A 20,448-nucleotide genomic window follows, 5' to 3' on the forward strand; every position below is an offset into this window, starting at 1 on the left:
GGAGTAAATAACCACTCATAGATAAGCACTGTGTAATTTTAACATTTTCTCCCAATTTTTTTTTTTTTTGCGGAAGATTAGCCCTGAGCTAATGTCTGTTGCCAATCCTCCTCTTTTTGCTGAGGAAGACTGGCCCTGAGCTAACATCCATGCCCATCTTCCTCTACTTTTTATACGTGGGACGCCTACCACAGCACGGCTTGCCAAGTGGTACCATGTCTGCACCTGGGATCCGAACCAGCTAACCCCAGGCCACCGAGGTGGAACATGCGCACTTAACTGCTGCACCACTGGAGCAGCCTCCTGTTTTATTCTTTTAGACAAAATTGAGATCATATTGTATATGATTTTCTTTCTCTTTAAATTCTTAAAAATGATGAATTATATACTTTATTTACCTGATTGAAAATCAGAAATTATACAGTGAAAATATAAACACACACTCTTCCCAGAATAACCACCACCATTATTTTCTTGTATATATTACAGAATTTCTTTATGCACATTTAAGCAAATAAAAATATATATTCTTATTTCTTTCCCTTTTGCATGAAAGGTAGCGTGTTCTCCATTTCTCTGCCCACTGCTTCTCTGTCTCCACTACTGTCGTTCCTGGTGCAATCCATCATTTTCTTCTTTCTCTTCTGGATTTCTGCAACAACTCCTTACTGACTCCTTTCACTCTTGCTGCACCGCATTCCATTCCATTCCGATCATATCACTCTTCTGCCTAAACCCTCCAGTGCTTATTCTTCTAATATCTACATTCCTTACCTTGACCAGCGAGGCCCAGCATAGTCTGGGCTGTCTATACTTATTTGACCCGTACCCCACCATTATGCCTTTGTTCACTAAGCTCCAGTGACTCCTGCCTTCTTTCTGTTTCTTGAATAGTCTAAGCTTGTTCTGTCTCAGAATCATTGCGTTTTCTATTCTCTCTTCCTAGAATACTCTTAACCTCAAAACTTTTCCGTGGCTAACTCCTCATTAATCAAGTCTCAGCTCAAATAGTCATTTTCCACTCTTCACACTAACAAAATGCCTTCTTTTACTTTTCTCACAGGTTATTTTTGAATTTGTTTATTTTTCCACTAGAATGTAAGCTCCATGAAAGCATGGATCTTGTTTGACATGGTATGATAGTGTCGCTAGCTCCTAGAACAGTGCCCGGCACATAATAGGCACTAAATAAATATTTGAACTGAGGATATCCTTCCAGGTTCTTTTTTTGATCATCTGAATATAAAATTTACCTGATATGTTACTTAATTATTATGGATGAATTACTAAGATTATTAAAGTTAGGATTAAAATTAGAGTCACCTTTTTTTTAAATTTTCTTAGGAAAAATATTACAAGACCATTTGAGGATCAGACATCATTGGTAAGTACAAGGATTTTTCTGATTTAAGAGAGCATATAAATGATTATTCAGGCTAATTTATGCAGTACTCCTAATTTATGATTTTTTTGAATCATAAATTTTTATGAATACATAAATTTGATGTAAAATGTAGGGGAAATAAGGCTTTTATACTTTCAAAAATAGGAATATAGATGTTACATTTCTCTGTGATTAGTATGTATATTCACTGCTTGCAAGTACTATATTGGTAGAATTTTTAAAAATTGAATTACATTTTAAGTGCATAATTAATAGATTATTAAAAAGGAAGCTTGTTATGAATCTATTTTATAAAGGAAGTTTAATTTTAAAAATTTGAGTTTTCTTTCTTCCAATAAAGGCTAGTAAGTGAAATCAGAAGATAAAAGGTGATACGTAGTCAATGGTGAATGATGAATGGACTTTGAGTATGTGGTGGTATTGGTTTCTTTCTAAAGAAAATCTTAAGGGAATAAGTGGTTTAAACTATTTAAATTGACTTAAAAAAATCAGAATGTGATTGTGTTCTCTTGACAGGAACACATTACGTGTTTTTTTTTTTTTAGTGAATTTAAAGAAGAACTTTCTGAATAGAATCTCAATAATTAATTAGAAGACTAAAATTGAACATATTATCCTAATGTGGCATCTAACTGCAATGAAAATTATATTAAGATATATTGCCAAAAATATTGGTAAAATAGATATTCAGTTTTTTACAAAATTTCTTTCATTTCAATCTTGAGTTTTTCAGTCATTTGTTGAAGAGATCACAAGAATAAAAATACAGGGCTTACGCCAGAATTCTAGCTCTTCCATCCACCACTTACTGAGGACTTGTTTTGTTTTGTGGCGCTGTGATGTTAAATGACCATTGTAGCAGTGTCATATTGTAAAATCTGTAGCATTCTGTACTTCTTTTTTAAATTAGTGCTGATATGACAGCTTTTCCTACACTTGAAATTAATAAATCTCAGTCATCTAGAGCTCGAAATGGCTGTGGAAACAGTGGTCATGTTGGCAATGTGGTTGAATTCCTCCTCCTGACCCCTTTTCCCCAGTCACACGTTTCTTATACTATCGTCCTGGAACTGTGCTTTAGAACAAGAGTTGGCAAATATACCTCCTGTGAGCGAAATCCCTGTGTGTGAGAGGCCTGTGAGCTGAGAATGGTTTTTACATTTTTAAAGAGGTTTTTTTAAAGCATATTAAAAGCCTAGAATATTTACTACCTGTCCTTTTGCAGATAATTTGACTACCCTTTCTCTAGAATTTTAGCTTATAAAAAGACTTCATGGAGAAGAATGACAGATCAGTACTGTATGTATGTGAAGGGTATTTTACGGAAAGCTTTGGGGTATTAGTCATAACATGAGAATGTAAAAAAAGATTTTAAGAAATCATTTTCATTGATTTGAGCATTTTTTTTTTTTTTTTTTAAGGATTGGCTGCTGAGCTAACATCCGTTGCCAATCTTTTTTTTCCTTCTTCTCCCCAATGCCCCCCAGTACATAGTTTGTATTCTAGCTGCAGGTCCTTCTAGTTGTACAGACTTGAACATTTAAAAAACGTTTTTTGAATACCTACTTTGTTCCAGACGTAGTATAAGGTACTTTCACATAGGATGTCTCATGTGGCCCTTGCAGATTTTTGCAGGAGGTGTTATTGTCCCTGTTACACATGATAAAACTAATTTTCAGAAGGTTGAACAGATCCCATAGTAAGTGGCAAAGCCAGAATTCTTGTACCTTCTGACTCTGCATCTAGGCTAGTGGGTAGTTGTGTGCTTGTTTGCTTCTGCTTAAATACTGGAATGAATGATAATCAAACGAGGGGCGCACACCTCAGGGACTCTTGTAACCAATGAAGAAAAGTTGAGGATTATGGTTGTTTCATCTGTTATTTAATTTTTTGTCATTAGTTTTGGAAGCTTTTCCAACTAGGACTAGACTAGAACACGTGGACTCTAATTTTTGTGCTGAGATTGGGAATCTCAATAACTATCAAAGTGTGTGTGAGAGAGAGAGTATAGGCCTCAGTTTGAAACGAGCTGTCTAGGATAGAAAGCTCCATAACTGTATTTCCACTTCTCTCAAATCTGTAATGGAAGTCAATACTTTTGAGAACCAAATGGAGATGCTATCTCTTACTGGTAGGAACATCATAGATCTGTCAGTCCGTCCTTACCGGATGTACCACATGGAACTAGTCACAGCTGGGGTGGCATGAAGATTCGAGGGCAAGATTGCTGCATAGATGAAGTTTGCAATGAAAAGTTGCTAAATGTATTATAAACTCATGAGTCCAATTATAAACATCCAAGAACACCATTTTGATTAGTTCATGTAGGTCCTCTGTATATTCATGTGTGTTTTAAATGCATACTAAGATGCACCATTGATGTCAGTAATGTCCCATGAGTAGAGGCATTTGTTCAGCAAGTGAAATATTTGGTGTGCAGTTCCAAAACAACTGCATAGCTGAAAATAAATGGTCTCATTTTATTTAGTAACCTAATAGTTGTCGTGTATTTTTAGTCTTGATCTTACATCTTTCTTTTTTTTTTAGTTCAGTGGTACAATTCTTAAGGTTCTTATATTTATGCATTGACCAAATGGGATTTCTGTGGTTTTACAGGAATTCTTTTCAAAGAAGTCAGATTGTTCTTTATTCATGTTTGGCTCCCATAATAAGAAGCGACCAAATAATCTAGTAATAGGTAAGTATCATTTACTTTTTAATATTTTTATTTATAGAGTCAGCTCTGTGACTCAGATTAATTGATGGTGTTGAGGATTCAGGAGTAACCAGTAAGCCCTAAGCTAGTTATTTTTTTCCTTGTGAATTTGAATAAAATTTTTTATCTACCTCTCTGCAGGCAAAGAGTAGGCATGTAAATATCACCATACCTGAAGTTGTAGATATTTTTCTAATATAAAACATATATATCCTGAGGCCAGCCCAGTGGTGCAGCAGTTAAGTTCACACATTCCGCTTCGGTGGCCTGGGGTTCGCCAGTGTGGATCCCGGGTGTGGACATGGCACCACTTGGCAAGCCATGCTGTGGTAGGCATCCCACATATAAAATAGAGGAAGGTGGGCATGGATGTTAGCTCAGGGCCAGTCTTCCTCAGCAAAAAGGAGGGTTGGCAGTAGTTAGCTCAGGGCTAATCTTCCTCAAAAAAAAGTATATCTCTCTCTCTCTTTCTCTCTCTCTCTCTATATCTCTCTATATATATCTCCTAAGTCAGTATTAGAATTAGAAAAAACAACGTGGCATACCTACCCACGTAAATTAACTCTTTGCTAGTAAGTGTCTGTTGAATGAATACATTTGAAAAAGAAACCTTGCTTGGGTTTATTGAGACTTGTTCTTACATGCTCACTGGCTTAGGCAAGCCCTTTACCCTCTGTGGGGCTTCATTTACTCATCTTTAAAATAAGGGAGTTTGGCCAGATGATCTCTGAGATCCTTTCTAGGGCAAAGATCCAACAGTCTATTCTGGGTAGAGTTGAAAACTTAAGAAAGAGAGGACATGTTTAGAGAGTATAAGGAGGAAGAAAAGAGGCAGATATTGAGACATTTTGAACATGCCAGTAACTGGGTACATATAAGCCAGCTGTTTGCAAAAAATAAATGCTTAAAAGAAAATGTATTTTCTTTCTAGGTCGTATGTATGACTACCATGTGCTGGATATGATTGAATTGGGTATCGAGAAGTTTGTATCTCTAAAAGATATTAAGGTAACATACTGATCGTAAAAGTTAAAAGCGTTTTGTGATGTTGCTCTTGGGTGAGAGTGACATCTTGTGGTGAAGAGTACCAATACAGTTTTGTACCTTAAGTGAAAAAGAACTTTGTTGCTCTAAAAGCACAATTTCATTTTACCTTTACTTTAAAAGGAGGAATATGTTTATGGCACGTAACACATACGTGGGTCTTCTGGCCCTTAGACTTCGGTCTGGTCACTGACTCTTCTCTTGGCCCACGGTTTAAATGCTATGCTCTCCCTCTGAATTATCGCGGCATCTATTTTATGGAACCGTGAAATACTAGAATTTTCAGTGAGCCCTGTTCTAACCCTAGGAAGCTCTGGCTGATTCTACGGTATTTTGGCTGCCAGCCACCAAATGGCTAGATCTGTCCTCCCCCTGAGGACTTGTATTTTGTGTCTCCTTTGTTTGAATGGGATTATGAAATAAAAAGTAGTTAAGTAGCCTCAGAAAAGCAAGAAAACTGTCCTAACTCAGCTCCTAGGTCCAAATTGGCCTTCTGCTCTTTCGAAACTCTGCTTCTGGCTTAATCTACTCCATCAAATACATTATTTCACTTAGACCTCATAGCTAACCTCTGTAAGGCTTATCGTATCAGATTTGTATAGATTTGGAGATTGAGGCCCAGAGGGATTCCATTGGTGACCTAGAGTCATACATAGAGTAAATGGTATAACCAAGGTTAGTACTCAAAGACTTTGAAAGAAAGGAGATCGAAGTTTGTAATGGGAAGTTATGTAACTGTTCTAAATTTATGGATCTTTGAGGCTCATGGTATAGTTGAAAGAATTACAGCAAATATGTAATCTCTCCTTTTCTGAGCCTTTCCCTAAGAAGAAGACATGCCTTCTGGGTTTCCTGTGGGTTTGAAAAAAGGCTCGGATCAGATCCCCACTTAGTCAGCTGCACCAGCTTCCTCAGGTACAAGTAGAACAGTGCTTGAAACTGCATTTAGAGGCAGAACACTTAGAGGCCTGTCTTGGCCGTTTAGATGCTGTTTGTGACCTGACAAGTCAGTTACTTCCCCAACCCTCAATTGCAGTCAGGTCTTAGGTAAGTAAAACCACATCAAATGAGATATGTGAAAATACTTATCAATGAATATAATATGTTGGAAGGTGTTTTGTGAAGTGTATAAGCTGTAATCTTTTATTATGGTGGAATCCATCCTTTTATTACAGTTTCTTTGGGACCATGCACGAATCCCTGGAGATGAGCAGCAGGTCCCCACTTCACCTTTACCACTGCTCCTAGTGTGGTCCCCAGTTGGTGCACATGAGCGCTGGCTGATGTCTGCATGCCAGCCCCTCTTCTCCACTTCGCTTCCAAAGCAAAGAAATACTTCCATCACTGTGCGGCTTCGAAACTGGACCACAAAACCATTATTGCTTGTCAGGTCTCATTCAAGAACCATTTGAATTGAATACTAAACAGTCACTCATGGAATATATCCATAACTATAAAATTCATTGATTTTTGAGAATATGCTTACATTGGCATCCTAACATAGACTGTTAGCCTGTGTTCAACTTTTTACCCCATTTTTGGTTACAAGCTTATATTTGCAGTGTATTTTGGAGTTGCCTGTTTCATTACACTTTCCTTTTATATTTATTTCTTCTTTAATTCTACGTCCTCATTTTTAGGACATCTTCACCAGGTATTTCTTTTCTCTCTGGCTTATTTTTGTTGCTGAGCATCATCTGTCTGTTAACTCGTAAGCAACAGGTGATCAGCGTCTGCCAGGAAGTTGAGTGATTATTCTAGGAGCCTGTTTTCTAAGATGGCCAAACTTCTAGGGATGGTTATTCTATGTAAAATAAACCTTAATGAATGAGATGATTAAAATTAAAGGCTAGTTGATTCTATTTTAGACAGGATAAAATACATTGCAACTGTCTGGGGATATCTTATTTGAAAAGTTTGTATATAATTTATAAGAATTATTTCCTTTTTTTCCTTTGTTTAAGAAGACCTAATTCCAGATGTTAGTTCAAGGCCTTCACATAATTATAGTATTTTTAGTATACTATATCATAGTGTTTTTATAGTATTTTGAATGTTAAGTGCCTTTCAGACTACTTAAATAAAGCTCATCTCTTGTGGTTTCTTCTAGTTCAGGGTTTTCGCATTGGGAAAGATATCAGTGATGCACACGTTAAGTACTGTTTCGCATAACTTGTTTGGTTATACTTTTATGATGTGTATACTGGGTCATGACTTAAAATAATATTTTTTATTACTATGCACTGTGGTCAGGATGGTTTGAAAGCCAAAGCTGTAGTTGATGTTGCCTCACTTTCTCTTACTGACTGTCTGCTTAAATAGCCCCCATAGACCTAGGAGGAGCAGTGGAGGGTCCGGTAGGCACAGATGGAAAATGGAAGAGTCATTGGATCTGGAGGGTCCATCTAGACCCTCTATCAGACAGACAGATCTTAGGCACATCTCCTAAGGATAGACCGTTAAAGTTCAGGGTTTGGAAGCAGAGAATGTCAACACGAGTGGTTATGGTGAACAGGGAAGCAACAGGCGACCTCTTGTCCTAGGGCAGAGGATGTTTGTTTTTTAGTCCTGTTTTTCTGGGTTTTTTTGCCAGGTTTGGATAATCCTTGATTGATGTCAGAGCACAGGTACTGGAATCGATGGGAAGCTCAGACCAACAGCTGTTCACCACCCTCCATAGATCAATCCTTCAGTTAAAGAATTTTTTCTATTTGATTTTTTTTCTTCTTTCACGTTGGTGGCTTTTAAATCCTCTTATTACTCGTGTCGCATTCTTATAGAAAATCCAGAACTGGACAAAATACTTTTTATAGTAAGCTTCAACCCTGCTGAGTGAGGCTTGCCCATACTTTCTCTCGCTTGTATAAAATTGTATTGCTTCCCATGTGAATGTTTAGTCGGTAGTTTAGTTTAGCTTTCATTTAAAAATGCTATTTATGTGATACAGTAGGAAAGGCACAGTGGTACAAATAATTCAAAGAAGTTAAATTTATTTTGATTCTGGGATGCTGGCTATTAGAGGGCTATGTTTGTTCTACAGTAAGTTTAGCTTTTTATTTTATTATTTGCATAGAATAATGTTAAAAGGTAGCTTAGATCATTCTTTAACCACTAATTTGGTAGTGTGAGGGAGTGGAATGAAAAATTATTTTTTAGTATAAAAATCTGTAAGTTTAAAAATCCCAACTCTAGTTTTAAGTCTAAAATTAGTATTCATAGACATAGTTTTAGGACAGTTAAGAAAATATGAAAACAAATCACTGTATATAAGTATTGACTACAACACTTTAGCATACAAACGGTTTAGACTTGATAATTATATAATTACAATTTTTTTTCATTTCGTAGAATAGTAAATGTCCAGAGGGAACAAAACCTATGTTAATATTTGCTGGTGATGATTTTGATGTAACAGAAGACTACAGAAGGCTAAAAAGTCTCCTTATTGGTAAGTATTTTAATATTTACTCCGAGTAGGGGGAGCTCAAGTGGACAGTCTAAGATGTCACTGGGGCACTTTCCACTTCGCTCTAGGTATACAGCTTTTTCTTCCTCCTTTTTCTTCCTGATCTCTTTTTTTCCTTTTTGTTATCTTCTTTATTCCCCACTAGCAACAGGGGACAGTTAAAGGGATGTTATATTCTATGGATCATTATTATTTTTAGTAACTTTGGTATCAACCTATTTATATAGCATTTTACACTTTATAAAATGCTTGCACCCACCTCCTGTCATTATTGTCATTAAATTAAATTCAGAAAATTGGAAAGTTAGATTTTCAAGATTGTTATAAACCACTCACTTCCAACTCGGAAATCTCTGTTACTTTTTCTTAGTTTGATGTATGACTTTTCACGTTACGACCCCACATAACTTGCTTTTTTGATCTCCTTCCTCCCTTTTCCATTAAAAAAGTTGTTTATTGAAAGTATACCATGCCCGTTCGTATTGTCTTTTCTAATTTCATTCTTATTTATCTGGTTTCTTCGGTTCTTGCAAGTTTCAGATCAAGTTTCTTTCCCAGGAAACCCTCAGTGACCTCCCTGGCTCCTTTTATTTCATTATCTTCGTCATCCTAAGTGTCAGGCCTGTACTTTATATATGTTGCTTCATTTTCACAATAACCTTGTAAGGTGGTTTTGGAGTTGACTTACTCTTAGTGAACTACGCTGGTTCCTAATGATTTATATAATGACTACATCCTTGCCTATGTGTTGACAAGTCACCTTCTTAAAATCCAGTCTACGGTTACTGTCATTATCTGGGATTCACATTAAATTTATCAATTTTAAACTGCTTTTTCTGCCCTATTTTGAAAAGCTGGCACTTTCGCTCTCCGTGATTTCTTAAAGGTTACTAATACTTAATATTCTGTGATCACATCTGCCAGCTCTTTTCTAACTCTGGAAAGTAATTTAGTTTGTCCCTAGAGATATGAAGTTTTCTGATACTCAGCAGCATTTTCTTAAGTTTAAATAATTTATTCCATTTGCGCTTTTCTTGCACCATTCTTACAAGCTATGACACTTTTTTGGTTGCCTTTCTTTGGGATTTTTAGATACAGTAGTCTAGATCACTTTTTAAAAGTTATTAGAGTATATGTTATAAATAAATTAAATTGTGTACATGCTCTTTACAAATCTGAGCCGACTGAAAAAGGTTTGTAGACAGACTCATTGCTGTCATTTTCCTTACTTGAGATTTTGTTGTTAGTGCTGTTGAGTGGATTCTGACTCCTGGTGACCCTGTGTGCAGCAGAGTGAAACACGACCTGGTCTTTTTGTACTATCCTGTCACCCTCTAGCACTAGGTCAACCAATTCTCTGTTGCTACTCATAGGGTTTTTTTTTCTTTTTTTCTGCTTTTTCTCCCCAAATCCCCCCAGTACATAGTTGTATATTTTAGTTGTGGGTCCTTCTAGTTGTTGTATGTGGGACACTGCCTTAACATGGCCTAATGAGTGGTCCCATGTCCACGCCCAGGATCCGAACCAGCGAAGCCCTGGGCCGCCGAAGCTGAGCGCGCACTTAACCACTCAGCTATGGGGCCGGCCCCTACTCGTAGAGTTTTCATGGCCAATTTTTTTCCAAAGCGGGTGGCCAGGTCCTTCTTCCTAGTCTGTCTTTGTCTGGAAGCTCCAGTGAAACCTGTCCACCATGGGTGACTCTCCTGGTATTTGAAATACTGGTGGTGTAGCTTTCAGCATCACAGCATGATAACCAACAGGTGGGTAGAATGGTTCCCTGACCAGGAAGTGAACCCAGGCCATGGCGTTGAGAGCACTGAATCCTAACCACTATACCACCAGGGCTGGCTGTTGGAATTACTTATGGTCTTATTGTTGGGATTACAATGTTCAGAACTTCTCATTTCTCTTATTAATGATGGCTATTTTTTCTTTTTATTTTATTGAGGTCATAATGGTTTATAACATTGTGAAATTTCAAGTGTACATTATTATTTATCAGTTTCTGTATATACTGCATCATGCTCACTACCAATAGTTTAATTTTTATCTGCCACCATATATATCTGCCCCCTTACCCATTTTGCTGACTCTCTGACCCCTTCCCCTCTGGTAACCACTAATCTGTTGTTTTTGTCCATGTATTTGTTTATTGACTTCCACATGTGAGTGAGATCACACAGTGTTTGTCTTTCTCTGTTTGGCTTATTTCACTTAACATAATACCCTCAAGCTCCATTCATGTTAGTGCAAATAGGACAATTTTGTCTCTCTCCCTTTTTTTTCTAATAGCTGAGTAGTATTCCATTGTATATACATACCACATCTTCTTTATCCTTTGGTCAGTCAGTGGGCACTTGGGTTGCTTCCACATCTTGGCTATTGTGAATAATGCTGCAGCTAACATAGAGGTGCATAAATCTCTTTGGATTGTTGATTTCAAGTCCTTTGGATAAATACCCAGAAGTGGGACAGCTGGATCATATGGTATTTCTATTTTTAATCTTTTGAGAAATCTCTATACTGTTTTCCATAGTGGCTGCACCACTTTGCATTCCCATCAGCATTGTGTGAGGGTTCCCTTTTCTCCACATCCTCTCCAACACTTGTTATTTTTTGTCTTGGTAATTATAGAATAATGGCTATTTTTTTAAAAACTGAGTACAACTGTTATCTGTTTAATCCTTAATAAAGCTCTTGAGTTTGATGACATTCCATATTACAGATGGAAAAATGGAGAGTCAGAGAGCTGGTAAGTATGTGAGTCAGAATCAAAACCCAAAACCTGAGCTTTCCTGCCTCTGTTGTTCATCTTGCCCAAGGTGAACAGTTCCCTTGAGAGTCTTTGCTATAGGTTCTTACCTGTACTTTTCATGAATTAAAAATGATAATAATACATGCAAGACAATGACCAACATTTCCTTCTTCCAACATTACATACCCCCAAATACCAAGGGTGTTTTTTCAGCCAAGGTTTCTATTACTTGTATTCCATTGGCCCAGATTTCCTGTCTTTTTTTCCTCTAGTTCTTCCGTGTAATTATTAACTGTCAGTAAGGGGAGTACTTATACTATAATTTGTTATAACAGAGAGGGCTTTTGTTTAAATGGTTTTTATAAAAACTTTATCTTATTTTGTGCTTCCACTAGATGGCAGGAATGACCACATAATGCAGTGATGAGGGTGAGGGAGCGAAAACCAAAAAGGAATCTGGGGAAAGCCCGAGAAAGAAAGGTAGAGGAATGGAGTGAGCTTCTCAGGCTCTGAGGGGAGTTGAGTTTTTAATATAAATATGAAGTAAGACGGCTGCAGACTTCTCGGTTTATGTCGTGTGTTCAGATGAAGTAAAGTAGAGCAGTAGGGAGAAAGAATTTTATCAAGGGCTTTCTTCCTTCTAGGAAGTTCTTCTTTTGTGTGTGATTCGCCAGAAAGAAAAGTTACCTTCTTAACTTTAGCATTTTCATGCCAGGCACTCATTTTGTTCATTCTGAATTTTGCTTCTGTTTTGCTTTCTTAAATATTTTATAGATTTGTAGTTAATCTTAGCAGGTCCTGCTTTTCTTTATAGGAAGCCAGGAAATACCTATGTTCAGATTCAGTCCATCCTAATTTTTATGGTCCATTTTTTATATGACTATTCATTGTCTATAAAGATGATAGTAAATCAGGTAAAAGGTTAGTTTTGTTAAATATTCGTTTAAGGCCTACCTTAAACTTAGCTACCTAAGTGGGTTGCTTTTTCTTTGTTGCCCTTATCTCCATCAGTGGTCGTTGTTTTAATTTTTTTTTAACATTTCTCATTTCCTAATTCTTATTCCACTTGAAAAATGTATAATAAAATAACTGCCATAGATTAGGTCAGGTAATTTATTAAATTTAATCCTTTCTGCCTCTCTATAAAGATAATTGCAGTAGTCTGTTCAGGCTGCCATAACAAAATACCATAGACTGGGTGGCTTAAACGACAGAAAGTTATTTTCTCATAGTTCTGGTGGCTGGAAGTCCAGGAGCAAAGTTCTGGTGAGGGTTCTTGCTGGCTTCTTGCTGTGTGCTCACATGGCTTTTCGTCCATGTGTGTGCAGGGAAGGCAGAAAGGGAGAGAGAGACCGAGGAAAGAGGGTGGCAGTTTTCTAGTGTCTCTTCTTATAATGGCACTAATCCTGTGGGCTCAGGGCCCCACCTTTCTGACACACCTCATTTAACCTTAATTACTTCCTTAGAGGCCCCATCTTCAAATGCAGCCACACTAGGGTTTTAACATATGAATTTGGGGGAGACACAAACATTCTGTTCAGGTGCCAGCCCGGTGGCCGAGTGGTTAAGTTCACATGCTCCACTGCAGTGGCCCAGTGGTTCGCCGGTTCAAGTCCTGGACGCGGACATGGCACCGCTCATCGAGCCGTGCTGAGACAGCATCCCACAATGCCACAACTAGAAGGACCCACAACTAACAATATACAACTATGTACCAGGGGGCTTTGGGGAGAAAAAGGAAAAATAAAATCTTTAAGAAAAAAAAAATTCCGTTCATTAAGGTAATGTTATTCTCATGTTATGGATGAAGAAATTGAGACTAGTTACCTAACTTGTCCAGAGTGAAGAGCTAGTAAATGGCAGAATCAGGATCTTATCTATTCTCTGACTCCCCATCTCCTAGTCTTTCCCATCAACACCCTGGTCAACTACCTCTGCGCTTTCCCAATGTGTTTACTCATGGACACAGGCACGCTTGAGATCTTATTTGTGCTTGGAATTGATCCATTGAAAAATCCAAACTGGGGCTTTCCTTCTGGCTTTAATCTGTTTGTCTTCTGCCTCTTCCTCCTCCTTACTTCCGTTTAACCAGGTTCTTATCCTTATCCCTGTACTCATAATATGTCCCTTTTTATCTCAACCATTATCCCTGCCCATTTTAGAGTCTGCCTTTTTGCAAGTATTCTGAGTTTCAACACATTTTTTTTTTTAAAGATTTTATTTTTTCCTTTTCCTCCCCAAAGCCCCCTGGTACATAGTTGTATATTCTTCGTTGTGGGTCCTTCTAGTTGTGGCATGTGGGACGCTGCCTCAGCGTGGTTTGACGAGCAGTGCCATGTCTGCGCCCAGGATTCGAACCAACGAAACGCTGGGCCGCCTGCAGCGGAGCCTGTGAACTTAACCACTCAGCCACGGGGCCAGCCCCTCAACACGTTTTAATCCATCACCCTTTTGATAGTTCAGACTCTTATTGTACTGTCATATCCCCAGGCCTGGAATCAGCTATTTCTCTAAGGAGCCCTGGGTGTTTTTAAGTGAGAAATTATTTTAGAAATCACAGTCTGGGTCCTAGGGATGTTTTTGGGGGTTTGTCATTGTTTTTAGGCTTTTTTAGTAGACAAAAGTATGAAATATGTTTGTTTGCTAAGATAAAATATATCGTGAGTTCATACTGAAACTTCCAACTCAAGTTTAGGACGAAAGGATCTTTACTTCATTGACCTCATGTATGTACCTCGTTTTATCCATGACAAAAATCCAGATTCTCAGTGACTCCACCGTAATTATGCATTTACTTTATACTGTACTACACATACAACAGTCTCAGAATGAGGTATCGGTATTACTGCTACTAATAAGAATATTGAATGCAGTTGAAGGTTTTTTGATTTTTGTGTTTTTTTCCAGTTCTGTTTGTCTATAAGATACGTCCTATTAGGAATAAATGGTCAAATTTCTGTGTTTTGAAGTCACTTGAAGAGTTCTTTTCTGTATGATAATGCCTCCAGCTCAATCTCAATACACAGGTTCATTTCATTTTGTTTTCAATTGTTGGGGGATTGCTTTAAATTTTTTTCATTTTAAACAACTTTTGAGGTATAATTTACATACAGTCAAGTACACATAAAGATTTAAAATTTGATGGATTTTGACATAGCTATACACCTGTGAAAACACTACTGCAATCAAGACACACTTTCCATCATCCCCTAAAATTTCCCTGTGCCCCTTTGCAATCCATCCCTTTTCTCTACTCTAAGCAAACGTTGATCTACTTACTGTCGTAGATTAGTTTGCGTTTTCTAGAATTTTAGATAAATGGAATCATACAGTATGTATTTTTCTTGGCCTGGCTTCTTTCACTTAATTTGTTTTGATATTCATCATTTTGTTGTGTATATCCAAACTTCATTTCTTTTTATTGCCAAGCAGTATTCCATTTATAATTATTCCATAATTTGTTTGTCCCTTCATCTGTTTATGGGCATTTAGATTGATTCTAGCTTTTGACTATTACCAGAAGAGCTGCTGTGAACGTTTATATGTAAATTTTTGTGTGGATGTATGTTTGAATTTCTTTTGGGTAGATACCAAGGAATGGAATGGTTAGATCATTTGAATAGTGTGTGTGTAACATTTTAAGAAACTATCAAACTGTTCTCCAACATAGTTTTACCATTTTACATCCCCACCAAGAGTGTATGAGAGCTCCGGTTACTGCACCTCCTTGCCAATACTTGGTAGACCGTTCTTTTTAATTTTAGTTATTCAAATGGGCGTTGTATAGTGATAGTAATGTGTTTCCAGTAAAATCCACAAAATAAAATAGTGGTATCATTGTAGTTTTAATTTGCATTTTCTGATGATAAATGATGAACATCTTTTCATGTGCTTATTGGCCATTCATATATCTTTTAGCAGAGTGTCTGTTCAAATCTTTGCCTGATCTTTTTTTTTAATTGAGTTATTTGTCTTCTTATTATTGAGTAATAAGAGGGGTGTATGTGTGTGAAATAAGTCCTTTGTCTCTTTTTCTGGTATATAGCCTTTGAATATATTCTGTTAGTCTGTGGCTTGCCTTTTTAATGATGTTTAAAGAGCAGTCTTTTTAAATTTTTTAAAAGTCTGTTGTATCAGTTTTTTTCTAATGATATGTTCTTACTGTGTTTTAAGAAACCTTTGCATATTCCCAGATCGCAAAGATTTTTCTCTTAAATTTTCTTCTCCAAGTATTACAATTTTAGGTTTTACATTTAGGTTTATGATCCGTTTTGAGTTTATTTTTGTGTATGGTGTGAGGTAAGGGTCAGTGTTCTTAAAACTTTCTACCTTCATTTCATTGTTTTTTCTTCTTTCCTTTTCAGTCTTAAAAGCTTATGGAAAAAGCACATATGCCTCCAAGGTTTGCATTACAAAAGCTGTTTCAGGGGATACTGGAATGTACATATCTTGTTCTCCAGAATGACTCTTGACTTCAGTAACCCTACCACAGTAGTGAGTGGGGCTTTATTAACTTGGTCACTGAAGGAGAATCAGGTTTTGGCAAATTATGGCATTAATTATGATCAAAATTTAGAGCCAGCCCTGGTGGCTTAGTGGCTAAATTCAGTGCGCTCTACTTTGGCAGCCTGGGTTCTGTTCCCAAGTGTGGACCTCTGCTGCTCTCTTAGTGGCCATGCTGTGCTGGCGGCCCACATACTAAAAAATAGAGGAAGATTGTCATGGATGTTAGCGCAGGGCAAATCTTCCTCAGGGGTAAAAAAATTCTATCAAAATACCTTGAAAAGGGGGGACAGCTTAGTGGTGCAGTGGTTAAGTTTGCACACTCTGCTTCAGCCGCCCGGGATTCGGCTGTTCAGATCCTGGCTGCAGACATACGTACCACTTTTCAAGCCATGCTGTGGCAGGTGTCCCAGATATAAAATGGAAGAAGATGGGCACAGATGTCAGCTCAGGGCTGATCTTCCTCAAAAAATAAATAAATAAATAAATAAAAATAAAATACCTTGAAAAGTATATGCTTGGTTTTTAGAAACATCCCTGTGGGGTTTTTGTTCAGGGGAGTAGGGAAGGGTGGTGTATACATGTGCGCGCACACTTGTGTCTGTTTTATGCGTATTAGTGCTGGGTTTTTGGGGTTTTTTTGGTTAACCACGGGAAAGAAAAAGCAAACAACCAAAGATGTGTGCACTGCATCACCTGCCTGGGGCAGCTCCTCCTGAGTAATTAAGCTGGATGAACTTTGTCTGTAACTTTCTCTTAGCTAAATATTGTTCATGTATTTCCATTTAGCCTCCTTGGGGTTCAATCTTAGCTTTAAAACGAGGGGCCTAAACTTGATCACTGTTTTCCAAACTTCTTTATGCACCACCTTCCTAACTTTAGCCAAGTCATGTAGTATCCATAGTGTTGTTCGCTAGAGATTTTTCTTTAAATTGACTCCTCTTTTTAAAAGGAAATTTATGTCCCTACCATGAATGGGAAATGGTATACAATACGATAAATAATACATAGGAAATTAGGTCTGCCTGTATGTCGTTTGAAATTATCTCATGTGCCACCAATGGTTTGATTACACACTGTAGGAAAACAGCCTACTCATTGATCTCGATGGTTCTTTTCTGATTTAACAGTTTAATTTGTTAATTTTTGCTCATATAATTGAGATTTCTTGTTAGAATTTTCTTACTTGTTGGCCTCCTCCATAAAACAAAGGTGAGTTTGATTTAATAGTCAAAGTTTGCACACCCATTTCTGTAGAAATTTGCCATCTTAGACTACCTGTCTTATAGATTGAAATTTTATCCCTTGCTATACATTTTTTAAAAAGTAATATCCGTGATAATATGATACACTCCAATGCTGAGCACTAGCTTAGAGGGAGAACTTCAAAACTGAAAAATTCGAGGGCTCAGGGAACAAAACACAGAAGTAAAGTCATGAGGTTAAATGGTGGAGGGTGGGATCGCCGGACATTTTTTAGGGATCAGTTTTTGTGAAACCTGTCTTATCTCTTTAGGTATTAGTATATAAAACAGAGCATTTAGAACGTAGTTCTTTGTAACTGAATTTTAAAAGTGTGTTAGCCTTTTTTTTTTTTAACAACCTAATATGTACTTGTAGATTTCTTCAGAGGCCCCACAGTATCAAATATCCGCCTGGCTGGTTTAGAGTATGTTCTGCACTTCACTGCATTGAATGGGAAGATTTACTTTCGAAGCTATAAGTAAGTGCGTTTCTTGGCATGTTTTTGTTAATCCTCAAGGTTGGCCCATTAGTGTGACTGTTTTATGGAGCTTAAACTTAGAATTGGTTTCTGGCCAAAAGTTTGTTTGGAGAGTTTGCAGAATAGCTGTGGCACGGCAGCTCCGTGCTGACCCTCAAGCCTGTCCTTCCCCTGCCAGCGTCTGCCTCTGAACCCCACTCTTCCAGGGCCCCAGAGCATCCAACACTGCACTCCCTCTGAGCTTAGAACACTCATTGAGTCTTCACCCCCCCTGCTTTTATGCAGTCTCTCCTTATTTTTCTTGACTGGATTTAGAGCACCAAGCTGCAGGTCTTAGGCCAGCCAAAGCAAATCTCAAAACCCTGAGTCTAAAAAATGTAGTCTGGAAGGAATAAGGAGATTCAGTGGCTAGATTCATTTTATCCTCTGTCTCCCGTGTAGGCTTTCTAGCCCTACCCCCACCACAATATAAATATGGATCCTAACAAACTGATTTTGTTTTCATTAAAAAGCTTAATGAGGAGGCAGCCCTGTGGCCGAGTGGTTAAGTTCATGCGCTCCGTTTCAGCAGCCCAGGGTTTTGCTGGTTTGGATCCTGGGTGCAGACATGGCACCGCTCATCAGGCCATGCTGAGGCAGCGTCCCACAGCACAACCAGAGGCACTCACAACAAGAATATACAACTATGTAGTTGGGGGCTTTCGGGAGAAGAAGATTGGCAACAATTGTTAGCTTAGGTGCCAATCTTAAACAAAAAAAAGCAGCTTAGTGATATGCTACAGTTGCACCTCTTGAGGTAAGCATGACTTTTTTTTAAAATTGAAGTAGAGTTGACATACGATACTGTGTTTGTTTCAGGTGTACTGCACAGTGTTTTGACATTTATTTACATTACAAAATGATCACCCTGGGAAGACTAGTAACCATCTGCCATCATACAAAGTTATTACAATATTGTTGTAAGCATGAGTTGTTTTTTCTTTGAGGAAGATTAGCCCTGAGCTAAGATCTGCTACCAATCATCCTTTTTTTGCTGAGGAAGACTGGCCCTGAGCTAACATCCTTGCCCGTCTTCCTCTACTTTATATGTGGGACACCTGCCACAGCATGGCTTACCAAGTGGTGCCATGTCCGCACCCGGGATCCGAACCAGTGAACCCCGGGCCGCTGAAGTGGAACATGTGCACTTAACCACTGTGCCACCGGGCCAGCCCAAGTTTTTTTTCTTAACTAAGATAAAGTGTTGGCACTGACTGATAGAGCCCACACTTTCCTAGAGAATACGTTGACTCCCCACAAACCTCCTTCCTTTGAACATTGAGTTCAGACTGATGTCCATTTTGAGTTGTGCATGACAGTGCAGCCTGAGAGCTGACAGCTCAGTGTTGACAGTGTCTTCTGTGCAGTCATGCTGTTTGTGTGACCATTTGTGGACTTCAGCATTTCATCCATGGTTTTTAATTTTGTTTTTTCTTCACAGTGGAATACATGGTTGACCAGCTTCTGTCGTGTGAATGTCCAAATGAAGCTAAATATTTACCTGTTTTGTTGGCAGTTTCCATCTTTGTCTCAGTTGCGTTGTGTCAGAGATATTCAGTTCTTTTCACCATATGATTAGTACCACCACTTCCGTTTTTCTATTTTCCGCTTGTTTAAATAATAATAGTGAGGGGGCCTGCCCAGTGGTGTAGTGGTTAGGTTTGTGCGCTCCACTTCTGCGGCCCAGGGTTCACAGGTTCAGATCTCGGGCACAGACCTATACACCACTCGTCAAGCCGTGCTGTGACAGTGTCCCACATATAAAATAGAGGAAGATAGGCACAGATCTTAGTTCAGGGACACTCTTCCTCAGGCAAAAAGAGGAAGATTGGAGACAGATGTTAATTCAAGGCCAATCTTCCTCATCAAAGTAATAATAATAATAATAATAGTAAGGCAAAATACAATAAAATATCCACGTGATTGCAAGATGTAATTAGAGATTTTAATGTTGTTTTCAGCTAGTTGAGATTGAAAGCCCCTTAAGTCTGTTGTTTGAATTTCCAAACTTGATTTTGGGGCTTTTAAGAATATATTATAAAGTTGGTGACTCCTGTTTATAGAACAAGAAATAAAAGATTAAAAATCACTAACATAAGAAAAATCTTTTTGAAAATTTGTGTTAAACAAGGAGACGCTAGGGATATAAAGGAGCCAAAGATATAAAGGTAACCATCTTTGAGAATGAATAATAACAATAACCTAAAACTCTTTCATGTTGAACAATTTCACAGAAAGTATTCATTTGTATCAGAACTTGTATTTAGTGAAAAGAAAGATTAATTTGTAAAGAGACAAAGAGATATATATTGGAGAAATAAATTGGACTGAAAATTAGCAAAGCAGACTTCAGAACAAGGATAAATTAGCAGTGTAACTAATATATCTACTCATCCACATACTTTAAGAAGAATATAATTGCTGGAATCACTGTTAGGTTGGCATGGCAGCTCCTATAAAGGAAAAAAAAAAGTTGGAATTTTTAAAGTCAGAGACCAGGGGCCAGCCCCTGGCAGAGTGGTTAAGTTCGGTGTGCTCTGCTTTGGTGGTCCCAGTTCAGGGGTGTGGATCCCAGTGTGGACCTACACACTGCTCGTCAAGCCATGCTGTGGTGGCATGCCACATACAAAACAGAGGAAGATTGGCACAGATGTTAGCTCAGTGACAATCTTCCTTAAGCAAAAAGAGGAAGCCTGGCAACAAATGTTAGTTCAGGGCTAATCTTCCTCAGCAAAAAAATAAAAAATGAAAAAAAACAGAGACTGCAGTGTAAAATTTTAGGTGTTTCATATATGCC

General features: G+C 37.9%; 1 protein-coding gene across 3 annotated transcripts in view; it reads left to right on the forward strand.

The window, feature by feature from the left end:
* The window catches only part of RPF2 (ribosome production factor 2 homolog), a 33,134-nt gene that overhangs the window by 5,744 nt on the left and 6,942 nt on the right, over positions 1–20,448 (forward strand). For all 3 annotated transcript variants that reach the window (XM_070222771.1, NM_001309246.1, XM_023649402.2), the window contains 5 exon segments: positions 1,345–1,384; positions 4,022–4,103; positions 5,053–5,129; positions 8,514–8,613; positions 17,510–17,612. In XM_070222771.1, coding sequence (XP_070078872.1) covers positions 1,345–1,384; positions 4,022–4,103; positions 5,053–5,129; positions 8,514–8,613; positions 17,510–17,612 — 402 coding nt within the window.

Source organism: Equus caballus, chromosome 10, assembly GCF_041296265.1.
Source record: "Equus caballus isolate H_3958 breed thoroughbred chromosome 10, TB-T2T, whole genome shotgun sequence".
In the NCBI taxonomy this organism is placed as follows: Eukaryota; Metazoa; Chordata; class Mammalia; order Perissodactyla; family Equidae; genus Equus; species Equus caballus.